At 36.4% G+C, this 24,227-nt stretch overlaps 1 protein-coding gene across 2 annotated transcripts in view; it reads right to left on the reverse strand.

Moving 5' to 3' along the window:
* The window catches only part of ZNF804A (zinc finger protein 804A), a 238,366-nt gene that overhangs the window by 24,285 nt on the left and 189,854 nt on the right, over window positions 1–24,227 (reverse strand). For both annotated transcript variants that reach the window (XM_060177613.1, XM_060177612.1), the window contains exon 2: window positions 13,497–13,640. Coding sequence is in view for 1 of the 2 variants with exons in the window: in XM_060177612.1 (XP_060033595.1) it covers window positions 13,497–13,640 (144 nt within the window). In the remaining variant the exon portion in view is untranslated. The remainder of the gene's footprint in view (window positions 1–13,496; window positions 13,641–24,227) is intronic.

Consider the following 24,227-nt stretch of genomic DNA (forward strand, 5'->3'; position numbering starts at 1 on the left):
TTAACCTTGCCTCTCTCCGAATCTAACTACTGGCACACCATGTGTCTTGGCTCCACTAAGATTACTGAATAAGAATTTGCACTTCAGGAACACCTTTCGCACTAAGTAATTATAATGTGATGGAAATGAGAGAGAGAGAGAGAAAAAATGCCTGTACATGTCAAAGACCTATTCTTTGGAATCGAATCTTTCTGAAAAGGACAAAATCCATGTCAAATGTTGCTTTGATTTCCAAAGTGAATAATTATGAAATAAATTTTGCTGGATTGAAGTAAGAAGCTTCCTGTAGAGGAGTACGACCTACAGAGAATTCAATAATAATCTGTCAAATAGGTCTTATTCCTTACTATATTTTCCATTGCCACATTTTGAGCCAAAATATAAACTATTAGCAACTTGGGTTTTCTTAGAAGCATTGAATCCAAGCCATATTTTATTGTTTTAGAAAATAGACTGCAATGTGACTGAAGTTTTGTCAAGGTCATACCAACTTATAATTGTGAATTAATGAGCTTAGGGGTAACCATACAACCTTACTATTTAACACTACACATTTTTAAAACTTCTAGATAGTTACACTCCTATTTAGAGATCACCCACAGAGAAAGATGATTCAAGACAACAGATACATTTTGAATAGAGTTCTATTAATTTGTTTGATGTGTCTACTAATTTTACTTTGGCTTATAGACAATATGGGCATTGTTTCAGTTTTTTTTTTTTTTTTACTTATGACAACTTCTGTTAAAAAAAAAAAAAAAAATGGTGGGATGGGAATAGGGCGGTGGCGCAGTGGGTTAAGCGCATGTGGCGCAAAGCGCAGGGACCGGCATAAGGATCCCGGTTCGAGCCCCCGGCTCCCCACCTGCAGGGGAGTCGCTTCACAGGCGGTGAAGCAGGTCTGCAGGTGTCTGTCTTTCTCTCCCCTCTCTCTCTGTCTTCCCCTCCTCTCTCCATTTCTCTCTGTCCTATCCAACAACAAAGCAACGTCAACAATGGCAATAATAACCGCAACGAGGCTGCGACAACTAGGGCAACAAAAAGGGGGAAAAATGGCCTCCAGGAGCAGTGGATTCATGGTGCAGGCACCGAGCCCAGCAATAACCCTGGAGGAAAAAAAAAATGGTGGGATATTAAAATTGGATTTTAAACCAGAGTGAGGTATCTTTTAGGTTCATCTTATTTACTCCTTAAGCTCTTAAGAGAACGGTGTAGGCTGAAAGATGTCCACTAAAATTTGTTTGGGATCACAGAAAACAAAATTGATACATCCTGAAAGGAAGAAACAATAATGGAAACCTTGAGTGCCTGAATATTCAGACAATACTACAAAGCTTTAACCAAAACAGCATTGTTCTGGAATCAAAATGGACACATACAATGGTATAAAATTGAGATCTCAGAAATGAACTCTTACATATATGGCCAATAATTTTATGACTAGGGGTCAGGAGCATATAATGGGAGTCTCTTCAATAGATCATATTAAAATTGGGGAGCAAGCTGACAGCCGTGAGCATGAGAGCGTAAAACAAGCCTTCATGAAGGCCCAGGTCCACCTCTAGTATTACTGTGTGCCAGGTAAACACTGCTATTATATCTTTTGTAAAAAACATGAATAGAGAAATAATATGTGCATATGAAGGGTATTAAGAAAAGAGGATGGTCACATGAGAGAAAAAATGAAGCTGAATCATGGCCATGCCATGCACATTAGTTAAGTCAAGTGGATTAAAGACACAGAGTTAGTCCCCAAATCAGAAGGCACTCTGAAGAAAACCTAGGAAAAATACTCCCGAATATTGGTCTCAAAAATTGGGTTTCAGTGGCAAGGCAAACAAAAACGGAAATAAACACATGGTATTCCCACATGACTGAAACCAATGAAATAATTATTTTTTTCTTTTTTTAAACCAGAGCACTGTTCAGCTCTAGCTTATGGTGGTGCGGGGGATTGAACCTAGGACTCTGGCACCTCAGGCATGAGAGTCTGTTTGCATAACCATTATGCTATCTACCCACCGCCCTGAAATCATTATTGAAATGAAAATGTGTTCAACTGAATAGGAAAATATCCATAGAACACACATGTGAAAAATAAGGTTCATGTCCAAAAGATATAAAACCACAATAGGATACTACGTCATGCCTGTAATAGTAGCTACATAAATTTATCCAGAAATAGCAAATTCTGGGGGGACTGTTTAGTCCAATGAGCTCTTGCCAACGGCTGCTGAGAACGTAAAGTAATGCAGTTCCTATGGAAAACTGTAGGAAAATTTCTCAAAACAGTAAAAGTAGGTCTTTTGTGATATCCACTAAACCTACAGGTGTCTCTTCAAAAGTCACAAAAACACTGGACCAAAAGATACAGGCACAATTACATGTCCTACAGCACTACTTACAATACCCAAACGAGAGATATCATACACATGCCTAATAACAGATGAGTGGACTAAAATGTGGTGAATAGACACATGAAATGCTACTTAGTTGTAAAACAGATGAGATTATTGACAACTGTACTGCAAACCATTAAGCTCTTAAAAAAATCTGATAACACTGTTAGCATAGCAGATGTGCATGACAAAGCATGTCCAATCCCTGGTGCCACAATATTATATGCCAGGACTGAGTAGTTATCTCTCTCTCTCTGTCCTCCTCTCCCTCCCTCTCCCTCTCTCACTTCCTCCTTACCTACTTCCCTCCCTCCATCCTTCCCTCCTTCTCTCACAAGGATAAATAAATCTAGAAAGAAAGCACGGAATCCTGCCTTTTATCACAGCATAATGGTATTGGAGAGGAGGGGATCATGGTAAAGGAAGGAAGACAAAAAGAGGACAAATATCAGATTTCACTCATATATTTGGATTTAGAGAAATAAAGCAAGGAGACAGACAGTATTATGTAACTAAATGAGTGATGGAGAATTGAAATGACTGATATAGGAAAGGAGAAGAGGTAAATGGGGAAAGGGTATCCAGTGGACTGTGGAGGAAGGATCCAGGAACTTTGATGGTGGGTATGTGTGATAACATGTAATATGAAAAAAGAATCCTATCTCAAAACATAGCAAACATATAAAGTGATAGCACCTCAATAAAATACATTGATAAGGTAATAATGTTCTGCCACCTAAGCAGACATATATTCACTTACTTGCTTATCCAAAAACAATAGCCCTAATCCTTAATGTTTCTCTATCAATTTGATAGATATAATATCTAAGCACATATTGAGTTCCTGATTTTTCTCTTGAAAAAAATAATTGTTTATCAGTGAGAGACAAAGGCGTGGAAAGAGAAAAAGCCAGAGCATCACTTTGGCACATTCAGTGCCCGGAATCAAAATCAAGTCCTCATGCTTGTAAGTTGGGCACATAACTGCTGAGTCACCTCTTGGATTGCTGGTCTCTGCTTCACTCACTAAATTCATTAAGTTCAATGAAAGGAGCTGGATAGTGCTGCACCCAGTAGAGCACACATACTGCATGTTCAAGAACCCAGGGTCACGTCCCTGGTCCCCACATGCAGAAGGGGAGCTTCATGAGTTGTGAAGCAGTGTTCCAGGTGTCTTTCTCTCTCTCCCTAGCTCTTCATTTCCCCCTCAATTTCTCTCTGTGTCTATCAAAAAGGAAAGAAAGAAAGAGATAAAAAGAAAGGAAGGGAGGAAGGAAGAAAGGAAGAAAGGAAGAGGAAGAAGGAAAGAGAGAGAGAAAGAAAGAAAGAAAGAAAGGAAGAAAGAAAGAAAGAAAGAAAGAAAGAAAGAAAGAAAGAAAGAAAGAAAGAAAGAGGATAAGTAAGAGAAAAAAGAAATTGCCACTGGGAGTGGTAGAGTCATTGTGCAGGCACTGAGTCCTAGAAATAATCCTGGTGGCACCAGATGTTCTATCAAAGGGAAACATTTGAATTATTTATTAACCTGTACTGACGCCCTATATTGTTTAAAACCTCTTATTTTAACACTTTCTGACTAATGTGATTTTTTCCCCTTATTTGAGTCACATTTAAATTGCGATACTGATGATGACAATATTTCTTTTGGGCTCCATGACAGTGCTTTTATAGTCCACAGAAATAACTGGGGTGAAAAAAAAGTTGCAGATAATACTTAGCATTTCTACTTTTTTTTTTTTTTTTAGATTCTGCATTGAGGTTTCATGAATACATGACACTACAGCCTTGGGACAATTATTAATTTATTTTTATTGATTTTTGTTTTTAAGCAAGAGCTAGACATACAGAGAGACAGACACAAGAGAAAAGAAACATCTCAGCATTCCCCTGTGCTGTCCCTGAGAAAAGAGAAACATCTTAGCATTCCTCTGGTGCTGCCATGAGAGCCGCATCTCAAAGATCTTCCTGCAAGAGGTGGGAGCTCTCTGGGGTGAGACATCACCTTTCCCCTAGCAATTCTCCTTTTTATTAGACATGACACTTGAGCTTGAAGCACACATTTGCAACAATTCTGTGACATGTTTTTATGTTAAAAATCTTCACCAGTCTATGGAGAAAAGTTTTTAATATAGTATAGAGGATTTTGTTAGCAGATTTTGTGACATCAATCAAGTTCCCTTGCTTGGAAAACATTATGCTCATGATCTGAACTTTACCTTTAGTTGCCTTGGGGGATATAAATAAATTGATTTCAACTATGTTTCCATTAATATCCTTGTTTATCTTATAGATACAAATAGCTGCCCTGCCTTAAGTATATAAGTCAACATTTTCCAAATTGCTACAAATACACTGGGTTAAAATTTAAGACAGAATAAGGATAATATTGTTTTATATAGTAATAAACTTTTGTAGAGTCGCTTGCAAAAAGCTGTTGCAATTTTATCACTGTGTGACAAAATTAATCTTTAAATTAATACATTCACATATTTTTAATTGAATGTATCATATCAATTGTGCCTCTTCGTATGATGTATTTACTGTAGTTACAGAGGCACACAACTAAACAGGAAGTAATATTAAATAACAGTTACAATGGTTTTAATAATTGTTACACAAAGGCTTATTTGTACATATACAATAATATATATCAAAACCTATATATAAATGTTAAAGATTTATATATGTCAATATATAAAATTTTAGTACGCATTTAAAATATAATTTCTATAAAATAATATATAATTTGTAATTAAAATAATATCAAATGAATCCTGCCATATTGAACAAATGGATATTTCTTTTGAGTATGAAAAAAATGATTTTCTTAAGGGAAATTTTACATGGCTGACCATTTTAAAATTATTTCTGTGAAGTTAGTATTTTACTGTCAATTTAAGTTACATATGTTTTATAAAATTGAAAAAATAATATAATTTCAACACTTTATATTGGTTCTTCAAATCTCAGAGAGTGAAATTTGAGATTATGAAATAAGTTTTAATTTGACTTATCACCACCCTGTGTCCTGACTCCATGCAAGGACCTCCCTAAAATATTGAAAAAAGTAATGTGAATTATTGCTCAAAAAATAATAAAGAGGGTATTTGCAGGAATGTTATGATTTCACCAAAATGATTATTACCTAAACTGTTAAAAGTTGGAAAATAAAAATAATAATATTAATGTGAATGCTGTAGAATACAGAAGTATTTTAATTCTGATTTAAAATTTAGAATAACTATCTAAATATGCACATATATGAATAAAATTAGTAAAATATTCATTTCTTGTGGTACACAAATATAGGTTCTGTTTTCTGATGTTGGAATGATCATACATAATGTCGACAGTACAGATAAAATTTTATGTATAGTAATATTAAGTAAAAAGGTGAAAAACAGCAAATCATGCAAATTTAAGGAACTCTACATTTTAGCTTCAGACACAGGATAAGTTCTAATATGTTTATCTTGAGAAACTCAGCTTCACTCTAGTTTTCTGGCATTTTTGTGTTAATAGCTCTCCAGTAACAAGCAAACTACATAAATTCCCTGAACTCCTAATAATTGCAACATTGACGTCTTTTATAAATGGACTGTTAATTTGTTCATTCTTTCACAAATTTATCTGTAAAAGAAGTTCTGAACTCCATGATTCTTGCATGGTACTACTAAAACTTAAAAACCATGTTTTAAAGGTAAGATGAATTCATTATTATTTTTTTTTCAATTTGGAGTAATATTGTTTTATAACAATGTATAAAATTCAGTAGTGTGGCTTCACAAGCCATAACTTACTTACACCATGGTGCCAAAGGTCTGACATCAAAAGCCTAGTTACCATCCGTCATTATCCAATGACCCCCCTTTATCCATTCTACCCACTCCAGCCCTCTCACTTCTTGAAACCAACAGCAGAGGTTGAATTTTTGAAAAGTTTTATACTCTAATCTGGGCAATAGATGTTTATGCTCAGGATACATACCAAGGACTTAGAAACCAGTGACTCATGATGTGCAGGGTATTTCAAAAGGCAAGTTACTGAAGTAACTTGAGTTACTTACTGAAGTGGGTTTAAAGAAACAGGAGACCGTATTCTGATATGGATACTGCATGAATTACCTGAGGGACATATATATATATTTGATACATATTTGATCATATATATATATATATATGATGCATTTGATTTTCAACAAGTTAACAACAGATAAGAAATAGCATATGAGGTGAAGACAAAACTTAGGAATAGTTTTTTTTTTTTGAAATTCCACTTCACTTCTCAAGAAAATTTTCATTATAAATTTTCATGTGATCTCTATAACAATTGAAGGTTAAGAATTGGCATCTGAATGTGCTCCAAGGTAAAGTCTATGTAGAATGATTTTTATATAACATCAACTATTTCAAAATTGCCATTATTAGACGTTTTTATATACATTAGGGGAAAGGAATTTGAATACTGCTGAGAACTCAAGGCAAAGTCATGGTGACACAAATAATATAGTCAAGGAGATGTTAAAAAGTAAACCTCTACTACTTATAAAAATATCATTATTAGAGAAAATGTACTATTCTCATGTAGATCACACATTCAAATTAAAAGGAGGAAGATTTGAAAATAGAAAGTGCAAAAAAAAAACCTCAGTGATTACTTTTGCATACTTTATAAGGAAGTGATTATATTAAATGCTTATAATACATTGGTGAGAAAATGAATAGAACTTAACCTTTTATAAAATAAAAAAATGGCTGTTATATGCAAGACATGGTTATTTTAAAGTTGCTTGGCTTGTGAGAGAAAACTATGAGTGGTCTACACTATTAAGTCAACTTCTTTAATTTCTCAGAACACACAGCTTTGCTTTAGTCCCCTTGAAGTCTAGATAAAATACAGTTATAATCATGTATATATATATATGATTATACATATTATCTATATTTATATTCCTGACTTACACTCATATCGTGACTTTGATTATAAACTACTAAACAGTACATTTCCAGAACTAGATAGAGTATATGTTCACTCTTTGAGGACTAACTATCTTGATGGGAGCAGGGAAGAATCACCAGGTACAAAGTGTATTTTTTTTTTCCTTACTCTGATCCTCAGAATGAGCTTTAAAAAAAAAAAGAGGATAAATAGATTGAAGTACATACCACATGAAAAGTTCCAAGGAAGATATGTGACATAATTTGAATTGTGTATCTCATACTTCCTTCTTAACCTCTAAGTGTTATTTTGCAGATGGAAATTTCTATCTGCTAACTCAAAGTGATTTCTTTATCAAGAATCAGATTACTGAACAGAATGTGAAATCATTAGGCAATGTTCAAATCTGAGAATCTAGCTGCTCCCTTTCTAGAGCAGTAAAGTCCCTACAGGATCAGTAAATTCCAACAACCCAGCCTGACCATGACTGCCTCTGGAGCAGAACCAATCAGCATGCTGCAAAGCTCTGAATCCTGACTTGCTGGGTGAAGGTCACTTTGGTGTCTTTTGGGAGCTATATCAGCCACACTGAAGGCACTAAAATAAAATTCAAAATGTTTGAGGCTCAGCAGCAATCAGACAATGATTCCCTTTTCTATCTCTTCATAGCATCCATGTGACAAATTTCGCACAGTGAAAATAACTCTGAATTGCCCACACACTGCCAGGTGAGAGGATAGAAACAGAGTAGTTTTAGTTTAAGGGTAGTTGAACAGGTTACAGCGTGTTGTGAAAAATCTGTTTTTTCTTTGTTGTTGTTGTTGTTGTTGTTGATTTTGTTTTACCCGATGCTGAATTCCCCACTTTGATTATTTTAAAAAATTTCAGTAGCTGGAATTCAGAATGATTTAACTTGACCAGACACTATCTTAATTCCATTTTTATATGTATCACTCAGAAAATGTGGATTTCAGGATTAAATGCATTTTCTGATGGCTATACATAGGCCCAGTCTTATATTACACTGGACTGTTTAGATATCCTAAAGTGTAGACACCGATAATTTCATGTGTGTCCTATAATCCTTCAGCAATTCAATTAAAATTCTGTGCCGTGGATAAGGAAATGTATTGAGCCACCCTGATGATTGTGCAACCTCTAACACATTTCTGAATATGTTGGTCTATAATAATTCTGATTGTAAGACTATGTGGCAATATACATCCAAACTACATTGAGGTTAAATTGTTCTATGCATAAGAAGCACTTCGAAGAATAAGAAACAAATCTTGTCTTTAGAGGGTTAAAGTCCTGTGCCTTTTGAGATCTCCATTACCAAAACATTCAGAAACAAATCCTCTTCCTCTTTTTAACTCTCTGCTAGCAAGTACAAATGACAAGAGGGCTTCAGATTTTGAAGTTAGCTAGAGATAAAACAGGGTTTTTCTTTGAAGCTTAGAGTTCAAATGTAACACACATCCTGTCAAAACACAGACTTGCAAGGATATGTGAGGCAGGCATAACAAGCTCTTATGTTAAACTACCTCCCTGTGTTTTTAACTGTCTTAGCCTTTTTGAAACAAAACTAAATTTTCTCTAGTAGGAGGCTTAAATAAAGGCAGTCTCTAAGGGAAGCTGTGTACCAAACATTCCAAGATAAAAGATACAAAGATTATTTTTTATTAAAATTGCAAGTATTAATCAAAAATTAATTTGATATTCAGGTCCTACAATTTACTAAGTACTATCCAAAGTACATAAATGTGCCTTTATGACCCTTAATAATGAATAAATGAGTTAAGTGGCCTTTTCTTTGTTCTACCCAAAGCAGGTCGATGAAAGTTTTAGAATTCATTCTACCAGTGTTCTCCCTTGGTCCTTCCAGCCAGTGGTCATTAGAATCCGACCCCTGCATCAGATATGTGGGAGTGAATGTAACAGGTCTTTTAGCCTACCTGCATGTTAGCTGTCGGGCTCAGTTAGGCAAAATTAGTAAAGTCATGGTCCCCTTGGGATAGATCTAAAATAGACTTCCTAGCTTCTTCCAACATGAAAACCCCAAATCTCATCTGCTATTTTCTTTGCTTTAGGTTCCTGAATACTAAACAGTTCTGCTTTATGCCATAAGGCTTTTCAGCCACCAAGTTACAGATGCTACCATGATGCCAATGTGAATTCCCCAAGCAGATGACCTACATCACCAATGTGCCCTGGAGCCCCACCTCTCCTGAACCTTGACCCACTAGGGAAAGATAGAAGCAGGCTGGGGGTATGGATCCACCTGCCAACACCCATGTTCAGTGGAGAAGCAATTCCAGAAGCCAGACCTTCCACCTTCTGCACCCCATAAAGATCTTTGGTTCATACTCCAGGGAAGCTACTATGGAGGGGTTGGGATTCAGAACTCTGGTGGCGGGAAGTGTATGGAACTGCACCCCTCTTATCCCACTATCTTGTTATCTTCTTGATAATTATTAAATCACTAATAAAAATACCAATAATTAGTGAGAAGATAGTTTTTTTTTTTTTTTTTTAAAAAAAAGGTCTTTTTGTCCTTTTTTAAAGTTCCATTCAAGAAGGGCTTCTGGTCTGAAAATGAGATTTTGGTCATAGGAACTTTGTGTGTATCTGTTTCTTGTGTAGTTGTTTTCTATAGAAGGCCAAGAAAGATGTGGTTTTTCTCTTCTCACAGACTAGAAAAAGGTTTTCCTTTTATTATTGTGAATAATAAGTATTAAACTGGATTTGGGGGCCTAGGAGTGGACTCATCGGTGGAGCCCCTCATGCATATTTGAAGCCCTGGATTCAGTCCCTGGCATCATATAAAATGGTCAGATCATCCTCTGACCTCTCTCTCTCTGTAATACAAATAGCTAAATGAATAAACTAGAATTTTTTTTCTCCATTTAGTGCAGATTTTAGTATCAAGCAGAAGTACCCTTCCGAATCTAAGAATAAGAATTACAGATAAGATATTGGAAAGACTGTTTATCTGAAAGCCATTCAAAATCAAAGCTGTTATCTCTTTACTAACTCTCTTGCAGAGGTCACTGGGTCATTTATGTTTCATTCATCATGCATTTGTTTTGTTCTCTCTTTTTGAAAGTCAGTTTTCTCAGCTTTTCAGTACATTTTGACACACTACAGGGTTACATGTTCAGGTCATATTTCCAACCATAATCAGGGAGTAGACAGGTTTTCTTCTCTTACTTCCATTTAACTCTCAGGCGATACAAATAAAAGCTGTCTGCAATTGTGTCCTTATTTCCCTCAGAGTGGCCGAGTTTTGGGGATCGCGTGTTAGAAGTATAGATAACTTTTCATGGGTGAGGTTGTAGCTCAGAAAAGTGAGACATTTCTTTATAAAACACTATTACAGGAGTAGTGCAGCGGGTTAAACGCACATGGTACAAAGCACAGGGAGTAAGGATCCCAGTTCGAGCCCCCAGCTTCCCACCTGCAGGGGAGTCACTTCACAGGCGGTGAAGCAGGTCTGCAGGTGTCTGTCTTTCTCTCCCCCTCTCTGTCATCCCCTCCTCTCTCCATTTCTCTCTGTCCTATCCAATAACAATGACATCAATAACAACAGCAATAACAACTATAACAATAAAACAACAAGGGCAACAAAAGGAAATAAATATTATTAAAAAATTTAAAAAACTATTAAAGACATGCCATTATTGTACAGGGGTGAGGCAGACTGATTCTATAGATACCAAATATTATCAAGTAATGAAATACTGCATCAGATTAAACCAATCAATTAAGGCTATATCCATCAGGGTCCGGTGGTGCAGCACCCAGTAAAGCATACACATTACCATGCACAAGGACCTGGGTTCAAACTCCTTGTCCCCACCTGCAGGGGATGTTCTACAAGCAGTGAAGCTGTGCTAGGAGAGGGTCTCTATTACTCTCTCTCTCTCCCTTCTCCTACGCTTGACTTCTCTACATCTCTAGCATAGAAGGAAAGAGGAGAGAAATTACTTCCAAGAGAGGTAGAGTCATCAGGTAGTTACTAAACATAAGTGATGCTTGGTTCCTATGCGCTTATTATGATCACTTCCACCTATTTCGTTCCCATGCTAATAAGCCCAATGTTCACAGAAAACTAGTGCAAGTTCAATGGTTAAGAGACGTCCCCTATCGATAAGACATATTATTTGTGGGTGCTATTCTTACTGGCTAGAAATGAAAAAAATCACAAGTTGGCAACTGAAACTTCAATGTCATATCAATTAACTAAACAACATAAGATTGTTGCACTGTTGAACTTAAATCATATAAGAAAATAGGGTCTATCATTAACTTCATTTTTGACATTATTTTGCACTTTCCACACTGTGTAAAAAAATCTACCTTTTTATTTAAGATTGATCAGAAAATGTAAAAAAGTATCCAAATAAACTAAACCTTACATGGACTTTATATTTACCTAACCAATAGTTTTTTTTTGTTTTTTTATATTTATTTAATTTATTTATTCCCTTTTGTTGCCCTTGTTGCTTTATTGTTGTAGTTATTATTGTTGTTGTCATTGTTGGATAGGACAGAGAGAAATGGAGAGAGGAGGGGAAGACAGAGAGGAGGAGAGAAAGACAGACACCTGCAGACCTGCTTCACCGCCTGTGAAGCGACTCCCCTGCAGGTGGGGAGCCGGGGTTTGAACCGGGATCCTTATGCCGGTCCTTGTGCTTTGCGCCACCTGCGCTTAACCCGCTGCGCTACAGCCCGACTCCCCTAACCAATAGTTTTGTACTGGATTTTAATTTACCATGACTAAATTATTTCTTACCATGCCACTTTTTTCTTTTATAGTAGCTTGAATGGTTACTATTTTCTAGAAAGAACTATAAAAATACATTCTTAATCGTTAAGATATTTAGAAGTTATTAAATTTTCTAACTTTTTGAAGTACAATAACACACAGAATATAATTTTCAAATATTATCAATCACTAGATGCCAACTAATTTTTTTTGTGAAAAGTTTTCGTTTCGCATTTGCATTTTAGGTAGCCACTTATTATTATCTAAATGTATTTTTATTAGTGACTTAACATTGTTTTTAAAAAATATTAGACATCAGGAGTATTTTCACACTCACACTTGGTACATATATATATATATATATATATATATATATATATATATATAAATGATTTATTTATTTAGGAGAAAGAGGTAGATCCAACTTGTGATGTCATGTTTGTTGTAGTCCAACATTTTACCTACCGTGACACCTAGGTGACTCAAATTTACTTTTGATGTTTCTTTCCTCTCTCTCTCTCTCTCTCTCTCTCTCTTTCTTTCTTTTTGTTTCTGTCTCTAGGGTTATTGCTGGGACTTGGTGCCTGCACTATGAATCCACAGCTCCTGTAGGCCACTTTCCCCATTTTGTTGCCCTTGTTACCCTTGTTGTTGTCATTATTCTTATTGTTGTCATTGGTGTTATTATTGTCAGATAGGATAGAGAGAAATCTAGAGAGGAGGGGAGACAGACCTGCAGACCTGCTTCACCGCCCATGAAGCGACCCCCCCTTCAGGTGGGGAGCTGGGGGCTTAACACGGGATCCTTATGTTGGTCCTCGTGCTTCACACCATGTGCTCTTCACCCATTGCACGGGATCCTCATGCTGGTCCTTGTGCTTCACACCATGTGCTCTTCACCCATTGCACTACTGCCCGACCCTCCTGATGTTCTTTTTTTAAAATTTATTTATCCCCTTTTGTTGCCCTTGTTATTTTATTATTGTAGTCATTATTGTTGTTATTGATGTCGTCATTGTTGGATAGGACAGAGAGAAATGGAGAGAGGAGGGGAAGACAGAGAAGGGGAGAGAAAGACAGACACTTGCAGACCTGCTTCACCGCCTGTGAAGCGACTCCCCTGCAGGTGGGAAGCCGGGAGCTCGAACCGGGATCCTTATGCCGGTCCTTGTGCTTTGTGCCACCTGCACTTAATCCGATGCGCTACCACCCGACTCCCCTGATGTTTCTTAAAAAGTGTTTTTGCTGTAAGTCATCAAAGCACCATCCCAGAATGGTATGATTAAAATAATTTAATAAGAAAGAAAGCCATATTCATACTGCCTACATAAATAAAATCCTAGAAAATAATTTTAAAAACGACAAATTTAGGGAGACGCCTGTTTTTTTCTTACCTGTTTGTGAGCATGGTCATAGGAATTAATGTGATTGTCAAACTCCTGATGTTTATAGTACTGTTTGTCACATAGTTCACAGTAAAAATTGGCCTTCAGATCTTCCAGAGCTTTTGCTATGGTGTTCTTCTTCTCAGCATAGTCCTAAGAAATGAAATTAGAAAGAAGGAAGCAATCAGTTTTCTCCTTAGCTTACTTTGTTCAGAGAGCTGCCAGCATTAGTATAAACATTACAATTAGAACATAACAGGGAAAATAAAGCAAATACTAAATTAGAGCAATGCATGCATTAAAGGAAATGAAAGATTAACAAAAAAAGAAAACAAATGATTGAAAGAAGAGCAGAATTATGGAGAAGAAAAGCATGAAAATATTGTAAGTTCTGGCATGAAAAGTTTCTGTTATGTTAGTACAGAATAGATGAGTTAAAATAGAAAGTTACAATAGGAAATAGGAAAGTTACAATAGGAAATAGGAAAGTTACAATAGGAAATAACAGAAAGTTACAATAGGAAATAGAAAGTTACAATAGGAAATAACGGAAGCTATATAGGTTGTTCAGTCAACTGACAACTTCTGGAAATGGCTTAGCATAAAACTTCTAAATTCTCAACAATACCAAACCTGTGCATTCTGTGTGGATGTATACATTATGTAAATTCATTTGGTATTTGTGTTTCTTAAACACTGTTGTAGTAGATATCATTCATTTAATTCCAATAAGATTTCACTTTACAAATGGTCCATATCAATTTAGTCTGAACTTTAAAAAATGTCACCACTGTTAAAACAGAAAGACGTATCTACAAAGTATTTAACTGAACTGAGTACCAAGAAATGTCTCATCAGCTTTACAGTGAAGATGCCTATATAATCCAATTCTCAAGATGGTCTCAGTTACCACTAGCTTTCCCTTATGAAATGAAAAAATGGGAAAGCATACTTAGGACTTTAAGTTTTAACAAGTTTAAATTTACTTTCTTGGGTAAGGAAGAGGATCAGCAATTCAGTGGGGGGGGTTCATATGTGAGGCTGCAATGCATGTGTTAGAGTGGTACTTTCCTTCTCTCATATAAGCAAACCTTATAAATATCTTATTGTTATTTTATTGTATATATATATATATATATATATATATATATATATATATATATAATGAAAGAGAGAGGTAAATAGAGAAATTGAGAGGGAAAGATGAGATGATAGAAAGATAGAGAAAGAGAGAGAGAGAGAGAGAGAGACCTGCATCATTGCTTTGCTACTCATGACGTTTTCGGCTTGCAGGCAGACACTATGAGCTCAACCAAGTGAACATAAATCTTAAAAAAAAATAAATGCCTCCTTAAATGTTAACTATGGCAGATATAAATGTATTTTACATTTTGGAACATCATCCAAGTCTTTCACTGAAATGCTGGTATGAGGAAGTCCTACACTTCAATCCCTCTCATAGAATATTGATTTTTCAATACAGAGACTATATCATATTGAACTCAATTAAACTGAACCTGCACACTCATCACTCCGTGTGTGTGTGTGTGTGTGTGTGTGTGTGTGTGTCCGCATGTGCCTGTGTTTATAAAGCGTCTAACCTTCACACATGGATGTTATTCCTCTTTCTGAGTTTTTTTTTTTTTTTTCATTTAGAGAGAGAGGGAAATTACCAAACCACTGGAATTTGTGCAGTGCACTGTGATGAAAGTTCCCATGAGATGTTGAGGTTGAAGCCTGGGTCAGACACATGGCGAGATATCCACTAGTGAGTTCAACTTCCTGGATGCCTAGTCAGCCATTTTATGTATAAAACCCTCTCAGGTATGAGGATGAAGAGATGCCATCCAGGCTTCTCTAAGTTACTGACATTATTCTCACCATTCTCTGTACATGTATCATCTAATAACCAGTCATACAATCACATTTGCCTAAGTCTATAAATAGATAACTTGTTTTCTCCCTTTAAAGCAATAATCCTTCTTTAATTTTTTTTCCTAATTTTATAAATTATACAGCAAAAGGAAAATAATGAAAAATTGTATAGCTGTTTATTGTTACTGTGAATTTAAATAAGTTACCAATTCCAGCATACTTAATTATTCCCCAATAGTGTTTTATTATTTTTAAGCTGTTTATTATGATGTTAGTTTTTAAAAAATGAAAAAGTTTCAGATCTAAACTACTACACATATTTTACAAAATTTTCAAAATACTATTTGTAGATGAGTCAATGAAAATGAAGCGATACTTAAGTATTATGATTTCATGGCTTAAGTGTGTGAAGTAGAGATAAAATCCCTATCAATATGAGTCCCATTAAAATGGCAATTGTTTCCAGTTCAAAGTTAAATTATCTCTCAAAATACTATTCTTGAACGGCAGTTTCTTTACAAACTAGTTAATTCTTCCAGCTAATTATAATAAAAGCTAAGCAATTTGTTCTCTCTCAATATCTAGTTATTTCTTATTATGGTGCATATATCTTTCTTCCAAAGACTGATATTCTTCTAGAGGAGCAATGATTGTTTCATAGCTATTCTTCCCACTAAAATAGGAAAATTTTGAGTAAAAAAAATTTATGTAATTTAGATAAATTTTATTCCTCAAAATTATTAACCTAAGCTAGATATAAGAGAAAGACAAATTTTAAAAGAATGCCTCCTATTTATTCAATGCTTATTTAATATAGAATTAATTTAGTAATAATATAGAATTCTTATGATGTTGATTAAAACTATAGAGATTGTGTATTCTGGACATTTCCTTATTTATATATGCAGTGTAAAAGCACTAAAGAGTTTATTAACTAGCTTATGGTTGTAGAATAAATAAATATGCAGCCCATATTTGAACTCAAATAGTCTGATCCTTTGTCTTTTATTATGTTTATATCCCACTGGGAAAAAGCAGTGAGTTTAATATAATAAAAACAAAACTATAAGCCGTAGTCATTGTCTTACTATCATCAAATATCCTATCAGCACATTCAGATAACCACAAATGCAAACTAGTTTTGCCCAAATTTAAGTCTTACCTGTCTTTGTTTTACTTTACTGCAATTTATATTTTCAGGAAGAATTTAGTTATTCGTCACATTCAAAAATGTTTATAATTATAGTTATATTACAAGAATACAATAATGCATTGCTATGTGGTAAACACAAATAAGATTGTTCATACTCAGCATACTCTTTTTCTCTAAATTATTAAAAATATGACTTAGTGTTTTCAGAAAGAAATGCCACTGACTTTTGTATATTAATTTTGTAGCCTGACACTTTACTATATTGCCTGATAATTTCAATTTTATTATCTTTTTATTTATTATTGGATGGAGGCAGCCAGAAATAGAGAGGGAAAGGGGAGATAAGAAAGGGATAGAGACAGAAAGATAGCTGCAACACTACCTGACCACGTAGGAAGCGTCTCCCCAGCAGATGGGAACTCAGGACTTGAACCTGGGTCCTTGTGCACTCTAAGATGTGTGCTCAAGCAGGTGTTCCACCACCTGGCCACTAAATCTTTCAATTCTACAGCCAGAGTTCAGGACTTTAGAGCATATTAGTAAACTGGAAGAACTGCATACTTCAAGAGAAATAAGTCACATATTTTGCAATTGTTACATCTGTAAATTATATTGATATTAAAATCGGCTGTCATTGGGAGCACCTGCCCCAGCGCCTCCTGTATCCCTCCTTCCACTTCATTATGAATGATGCTGAAGATGACAGAACACAGAGCAGAGTGGAATAAGAAAGCGAAGGAAACATACCAGAGATACTGACTTGTAAGGGACTTCAGAAATGAAGAAAACAAAAACGCAGGGTGAAGCATTAGCTAACTGTGGTCTTTTACAGCAGATCAAAGAACTTTGAAGGGGTAATGCAGGCTACAGGACTGGAGGGGCTGGCCACTCAGTTTCCTTGGTAGAGAAAGCCAGTAAGTCAGTGAGAGGTGTGATGTGCTAACACCCTTCACAGGAAGATGAACTGGATGTATGCGGCAATAATGATGCTAGCACTAGATCATTTCCCCCAGTCAACTGATTAAATAAAATAAATGATTATTAAAAAGAAATACAGAACTTTGGAGGTGGATGCGGTGTGGAATCTTATGACTATAATCTTACAATCCTATAATCTACTAGTAGTCAAAAATCAAAATAAATAATATACTTATTATTAAATTTTAAAATAAAGAGAAATGTAGGAAGTTTTACATGAATGTGTAGGGCAAAACAAACTCTTATTTAGGCTACTGGCTTTAGATTTCTATATCCTTGAAAAAATCAGAAAAAGAAATATCATGCTTAGGCAGGGGACAAGGTTATTCAATGATATAAGAATATAAGATTTATACACATATGACACCTAGTAAGAACCCTTGCACTGCATTTGTCAGACCGATAAGTACATTCTCTGGCTCCCCCATCCTCAGTAAATAACCGGAAAGAGAAAAGCACAGTGTTGAACCAAGTTTGCTAAGATTTTGTTAGGGTCTTAACAATTATATTTATCAGGTATACTGGCCTATAATTTTCTTTCTCTATCATATAATATCTCCACTAAATGTTGGTGTCATAGAAATGCTGGCTTCATAGAAAACACTAAGGAGTATCTTAATATCTTAATTTAGGGGAAGAGATTGTGTAATCTATGCTGATTAAATGGATTTTATTCCAAGAACACAAGGGATTTTTCAATAGATAAAATTCAGTGCAATCCACAATATCAACAACAGGAAAATTTGGGAGGAAAAATCACACATTATTTCACTGTTATTTCACTAGATGCACAGAAAATGTTCAACAAAATTCAACATACCTTTATGATTAGGATGTGAAAAAGACAGGGGCTGGGAGAAGATTTATCAGTTTAGTAAAGGCTACCCACAACAAACCCACAGTCAACATCATATTAAATATAGAAAAACTGAAAGCTTCTCTCCTAAGTCAGAACAAGACAAGGGTATCCACTGGTTATCATTACATATAAGTCTTGAAGTTTTAGCCATAGCAATTAGGGGAGATAAAGAACTTTAAAAAGATTCAAATTAGAAAGAAGAAATAAAATTACCATCACTTGCAGGTGATATGTTAGTATCATAGGAAAACCAAAAGAATCCAGTAAAGATGCCAAGAAATCATTACACACTAAATCAAGGTGACTGGTTATAAAATTAATATACAAAAATTGGTGTCCTTTCTCTATACAAGAAGCAAGCTAAGATAAAAAGAGATCCAGAAATTAAACCCATTAAATAGTATACAAATAATTAGGTAACTAGGGGTGACTTTGATAAAGGAGAAAAAGGACTTCTACACTGATAAGTGAGTCACTAAAATAAAATAAATAAATAGATACACAAGAAAATGGAAAGATACCCCATGGCTGTGGTTACAGAGTGAGTATTAGAATAACTATTTACCTAGAGCAATACACAGATTTAATGTAATAGCAATCAAAGTCTCAATAAAATCTTTATAGGACTAGAAGAAATGTTACAGAAGTTTACTTGACCCAGAATCACGAAAGCAATCCTAAGAAAGATCAAGGAGGAATCACACTTTCAGACTTCAGATTATATTATAGGGCTATAGTGATTAAAGATGGGTGGTATAGGATAAAAAAACAGAGGACATATGGACTATGAATTTATGACAAACGTTTTCAGAGTATTAAGCAGACAATGGAGAGACTTTAAAAATCATATTGGGAAGACTGAGTAACTGAATGTAGGTACAACTTTATTCTTAACACAATGTGCTGTTATTTATAATCATTGCAAAACATTAGTGGCAATTACATACTAATTTTATATTTTTGCTATAGTCTACTGAAGTAAAGTACAAATATATAACACACTGTACATTACTAGTATACAATTATTTCCTATATTTAAAGAGAATAGTTTTATGCAATTAGCACTTAAAATACTTGGTAAATTTTATCTTTTCTGTTGCTTCACTAGGAATTTAAAAATCACAGACTAATATACAGGTTATATCTTGTTATAATTTCATTAAAAAGAACAAGAAAAGAAAGGAAAAAGACAGAGAGAGAGAGAGAGAGAGAGAGAGAGAGACACCACACCAGGGTATCATTAAGAAACAGAGCATATGTGGTTCAGGGCACTCAATTTAGGACCCTCCATTTGTATTTTACTGCTAGGCTACCTCCCTGGCTACTGTCAAATTTTGATGTAAGGAAAAGATGAGCAAGTTATTCTATTTTAGAAAAAAAAAAAAAAAAAAAAACAGACAGATTCCATTTCCTCAGAAAATCCGTAGTCTACATTTTGTTCCAGTCTGGGATGAAACATGCTTTCCTTTCTGTCAAAAGGGGTTCAAATAATATGAAGGCCTGTTGAGAATCCATTCAGTACTATACAATGCAAAACTTAAGGAGTCCATACCATATAAGCTCAGCCTTTACCACCATGGAGAGTAAGAACTTAAGGATAAGAGATTCCCATGGTCCAGGAGGTGGCGCAGTGGCTAAGGCACTAGGCTCTCAAGCATGAGGTCCAGAGTTCAGTCCCCGGCAGCACATGTACCAGAGTGATGTCTGGTTCTTTCTCTCCTACCTCCTATCTTTCTCATTAATAAATAAATATTTTTTTTAAAAAAAGGATAAGCTATTCCCTTATTTATCTACCAAGTAAATATTTCTGGGATAGATCTCTAAGATTCTATACAGGAATTCAGTGAGATGTAAGGTCAGTTGCTTAGCTTCATGTCAAACTGTGTCCCTCATATGTGAATTTTTCTTCGTAACTAATCTACTTTTCTAGAATATCATTTTTGTAATGACTTCCCACATAATACATCTACAAAAAGCTTTTGGCCTGAGACTGATATAAAAAAAAGAATCAGGCTAAGATTATGTTTTAAATTACTTCTACAAAGTGTTTTTCTGATAAGTTACATGCTCTAGAATAATTCAGGATGATATCAGCTTTTCGCTATTTTTTTAAAAATATTTATTTATTTATTTATTCCCTTTTGTTGTTTTATTGTTGTAGTTATTATTGCTATGGATGTCGTCATTGTTGGATGGGACAGAGAGAAATGGACAGAGGAGGGGAAGACAGAGACGGGGAGAGAAGCGACTCCCCTGCAGGTGGGGAACCAGGGGCTGGAACTGGGATCCTTACATTGGTCCTAGTGCTTTGCGCCACATGTGCTTAACCCACTGCTTCTTCTTCTTCTAGCGTTTGCCCTTCCTCCGTAGCCAGTCAACAGCGTCAGGTTGAGCCTGATGGAAAGTTTCGAGACCTCCTTTGAATCTGGAGAGGTGGCAGTCGTTGACTCTGTGGGTCATAGTCTGTCTGGAGCCTCAGGGGCAGTTCGGGTCGTCTCTGGCTCCCCAGCGATGGAACATAGCGGCGCACCGGCCATGGCCTGTTCGATAGTGATTGAGGAGGGCCCGATCATAACGTGCTAGGTCAAAGCCGGGTTGACACTCGCAGGGGTCTGTGATGAGGTGTTTGTTCTTGACCTCAGCTGACTGCCAACTCTGTTTCCAAGAGACTGGAACAGAGAAGTTCAGTGTAGGCGTAGGAGACCAGATTGGGTGACGAGACGTCAAGCGTTGGACAGGGTGGGCAAAGATATCCGCGTCTATTGGCAGGTCCGGTCGAGCACAGACGTGGGAAATGAACTTAGATGATGCCGCATCCCGACGAATATCTGGCGGGGCGATGTTGCTAAGAACTGGCAGCCATGGAACCGGGGTGGAACGGATGGTTCCAGAAATTATCCTCATGGAGGAATATGATTTGGAGTCGACCAAGTGGACATGGGGGCTACGGAACCATCCTGGGGCACAGTATTCTGCAGTGGAATAGCATAATGCCAGAGAGGATGATCGCAGTGTGGCAGCGCTCGCGCCCCATGAGGAGCTGGCCAGTCTTGCAATGATGTGATTCCTCGCGCCCACCTTTGCTGCAGTTTTTATGAGATGTTTGTGAAATGACAGGGTGCGATCGAGAGTAACGCCAAGATAGACTGGCTGGGCTTCATGCCGGATTCTCGTACCGCCAAGCTGCACATTAAGCTCACGTGAGGCCGAGGCATGGTGTAGATGGAAAACAGATGATACCGTTTTTGCAGTGCTAGGGATTAGTTGCCATTTTTTACAGTCATCAGATATCAGAGACATGTCTTTCGTGAGTGTTTCCTCGAGGATGTTGAACTTGGATGCCTGAGTTGCACAGCAGATGTCATCGGCATAGATGAACTTCCTTGAAGAAGTTTCTGGGAGGTCATTGATGTAAATATTAAATAGCGTAGGAGCCAGAACAGAGCCCTGGGGGAGGCCACTTGAGACAGGTCTCCATCTGCTAGACTTGTCACCCAGATGCACCCGGAATCTTCTGTTTTGGAGAAGAAACGATATAGTGTTGGCCACCCATGGAGGCAGGCATCTTGAGATCTTGACTAGGAGACCACGGTGCCAGACCATGTCATAGGCTGCTGTGAGATCAACAAAGACAGCACCCATCTTTAAATTCTTCTGGAATCCATTTTCAATGTAAGTTGAGAAGGCCAGGGCTTGTTCGCAGGCAGGTAGATCTTCCTGGATGGAAACCAGCTTGGGCGGGTGATAGAAACCCACTGCAATACCACCTGACTGGACTCCCATCAGTTTAGTTCTAAATTTAGTTCTAAATTTCCCATTTGTCCTTTGTATTTACTAAGACAAGTATCTTTCCGGTGACCTACTCATCCTACTGACTGACTTATGGCATAGACTACTATCACTGTTTCTAACTGTCTTGCTTTAGTCACTTTTATTTCCTGAACATTTCTGAAACTTCCTTAACTAGACCTCACTTTGACACTTGGCTTTATTATTTATACTTAATGGAATATCCTTACACACAATGTTTGCAAAATCACTCCCAGCAAGTATCTGCTAAAAATGCTGTTTCTTAAAAGAGTTTATTCTTCTAGAAGGAAATATTTTACATTATCTTCTTCACCTTCTTTTTATCTTTCCTTTTAATGTAAAGTAGATAAAAAATTTTTTCAGAAAGAAATTAGTTATAGAACACCTTTGGAGACTGGAGCCTGAAAGCTATGCTAACAATAAGAGATCGAGTTTAAAAGAAAGTATTTGAAGGAACAGATGTTACATTTTATCTGTTTTATTAAATCAATTCCTATTAGACTACAGGGAAACTACTTGAGAGTGAATAAAAGACTGCTACTGTCTCACAATGAATGTCATTTTATTCTTAAACGCTGGCTTCTTCTATCCCACAGGCTCAGGACTGAATAACAAGATGATTCTAAGGGGATTCATAGGACAATGAAGGCTGAGTCACAAAGTCACGATTTCCTCAAAAGCCAGAGATGTACTGAGCAGAATTATAAGCAGAGATGTACATGTACATGAGAAGGCTTTTAGGATTCCACACAAATGCAAGCTCATCTAGATCCCACTAAAGGTGAAGGCAGAAAGTGGACATGGGATCCCAGGACTTCTGCGTATTGACTATCGCATCTGCAATGGCAACTCTGCTATAGCCGGACTACAGAGATGCAGACTATCCTGAAGTTTATGAGGAGAGAACTGCACCAGATAAAGCTGTTTCTCTGAACTGATTTTAAAAATTTTTTTTTCAAAATTAGTTGCAAGGCTAAAAGAGAGTTCATTCAAAAGTGTTATCAATTTCTAGTCTTTGATTATTTTGTTAAGAACCATTGGATAAATAATATGGTTTCTAAATTCAGAAACTATTCAAGAAAAATAGGATGGCTTCCAAAGATTCAACAAGTAATAATCCACTTCTCTTGGATAAACATACCATCAACATGCTACCTTTTTGGATAACTCTGTTTCTTGTTTTTTTTTTTCTAGCCATTTTTCTTTTCTTTTTTTTCTTTTTTTGTAATTTTTATTTATAAAAAGGAAACACTGACAAAAGCCATAGGATAAGAGGGGTACAACTCCACACAATTCTCACCACCAGATCTCCATATTCCATCCCTTCCCCTGATAGCTTTCCTATTCTTTATCCCTCTGGGAGTATGGACCATGGAACATTATGGGATGCAGAAGGTGGAAGGTCTGGCTTCTGTAATTGCTTCCCCACTGAGCATGGGCATTGAAAGGTTGATCCATACTCCCAGCCTGTCTCTCTCTTTCCCTAGTTGGGCAGGGTTCTGGGAAAGTGGGGCTCCAGGACACATTGGTGGGGTCATTTGCCCAGGGAAGGCTGGCTGGCTGGCATCTGGAACCTGGTGGCTGAAAAGAGTTAAGATATAAAGCTGACCGACAACACAGCTATATACAAGATGCTGGCTACTATACCCCAAACCCTATCAAAGGGACTTTCCAAAGTTAACCCTACCACCAAATAATGTGATGATAACAATAACTATCCATTGTCTTCTTGAACCCTAAGACAACAGGAACCTCACATTTCCACTATAGAGCCTATATTTCCCCCAGTCCTGGAACATTAGGGTGGGGCCCACTTTTCTGCATGCTGCTCTCAATTCAAATCAAATAATATATTTTTTTAAATATTTATTTTATTTATTTATTCCCTTTTGTAGCCCTTGTTGCTTTATTGTTATAGTTATTATTGTTGTTGTCGTTGTTGGATAGGACAGAGAGAAATGGAGAGAGGAGGGGAAGACAGAGAGGAGGAGAGAAAGATAGACACCTGCAGACCTGCTTCACCGCTTGTGAAGCGACTCCCCTGCAGGTGGGGAGCCGGGATTCG

Source organism: Erinaceus europaeus, chromosome 18, assembly GCF_950295315.1.
Source record: "Erinaceus europaeus chromosome 18, mEriEur2.1, whole genome shotgun sequence".
In the NCBI taxonomy this organism is placed as follows: domain Eukaryota; kingdom Metazoa; phylum Chordata; class Mammalia; order Eulipotyphla; family Erinaceidae; genus Erinaceus; species Erinaceus europaeus.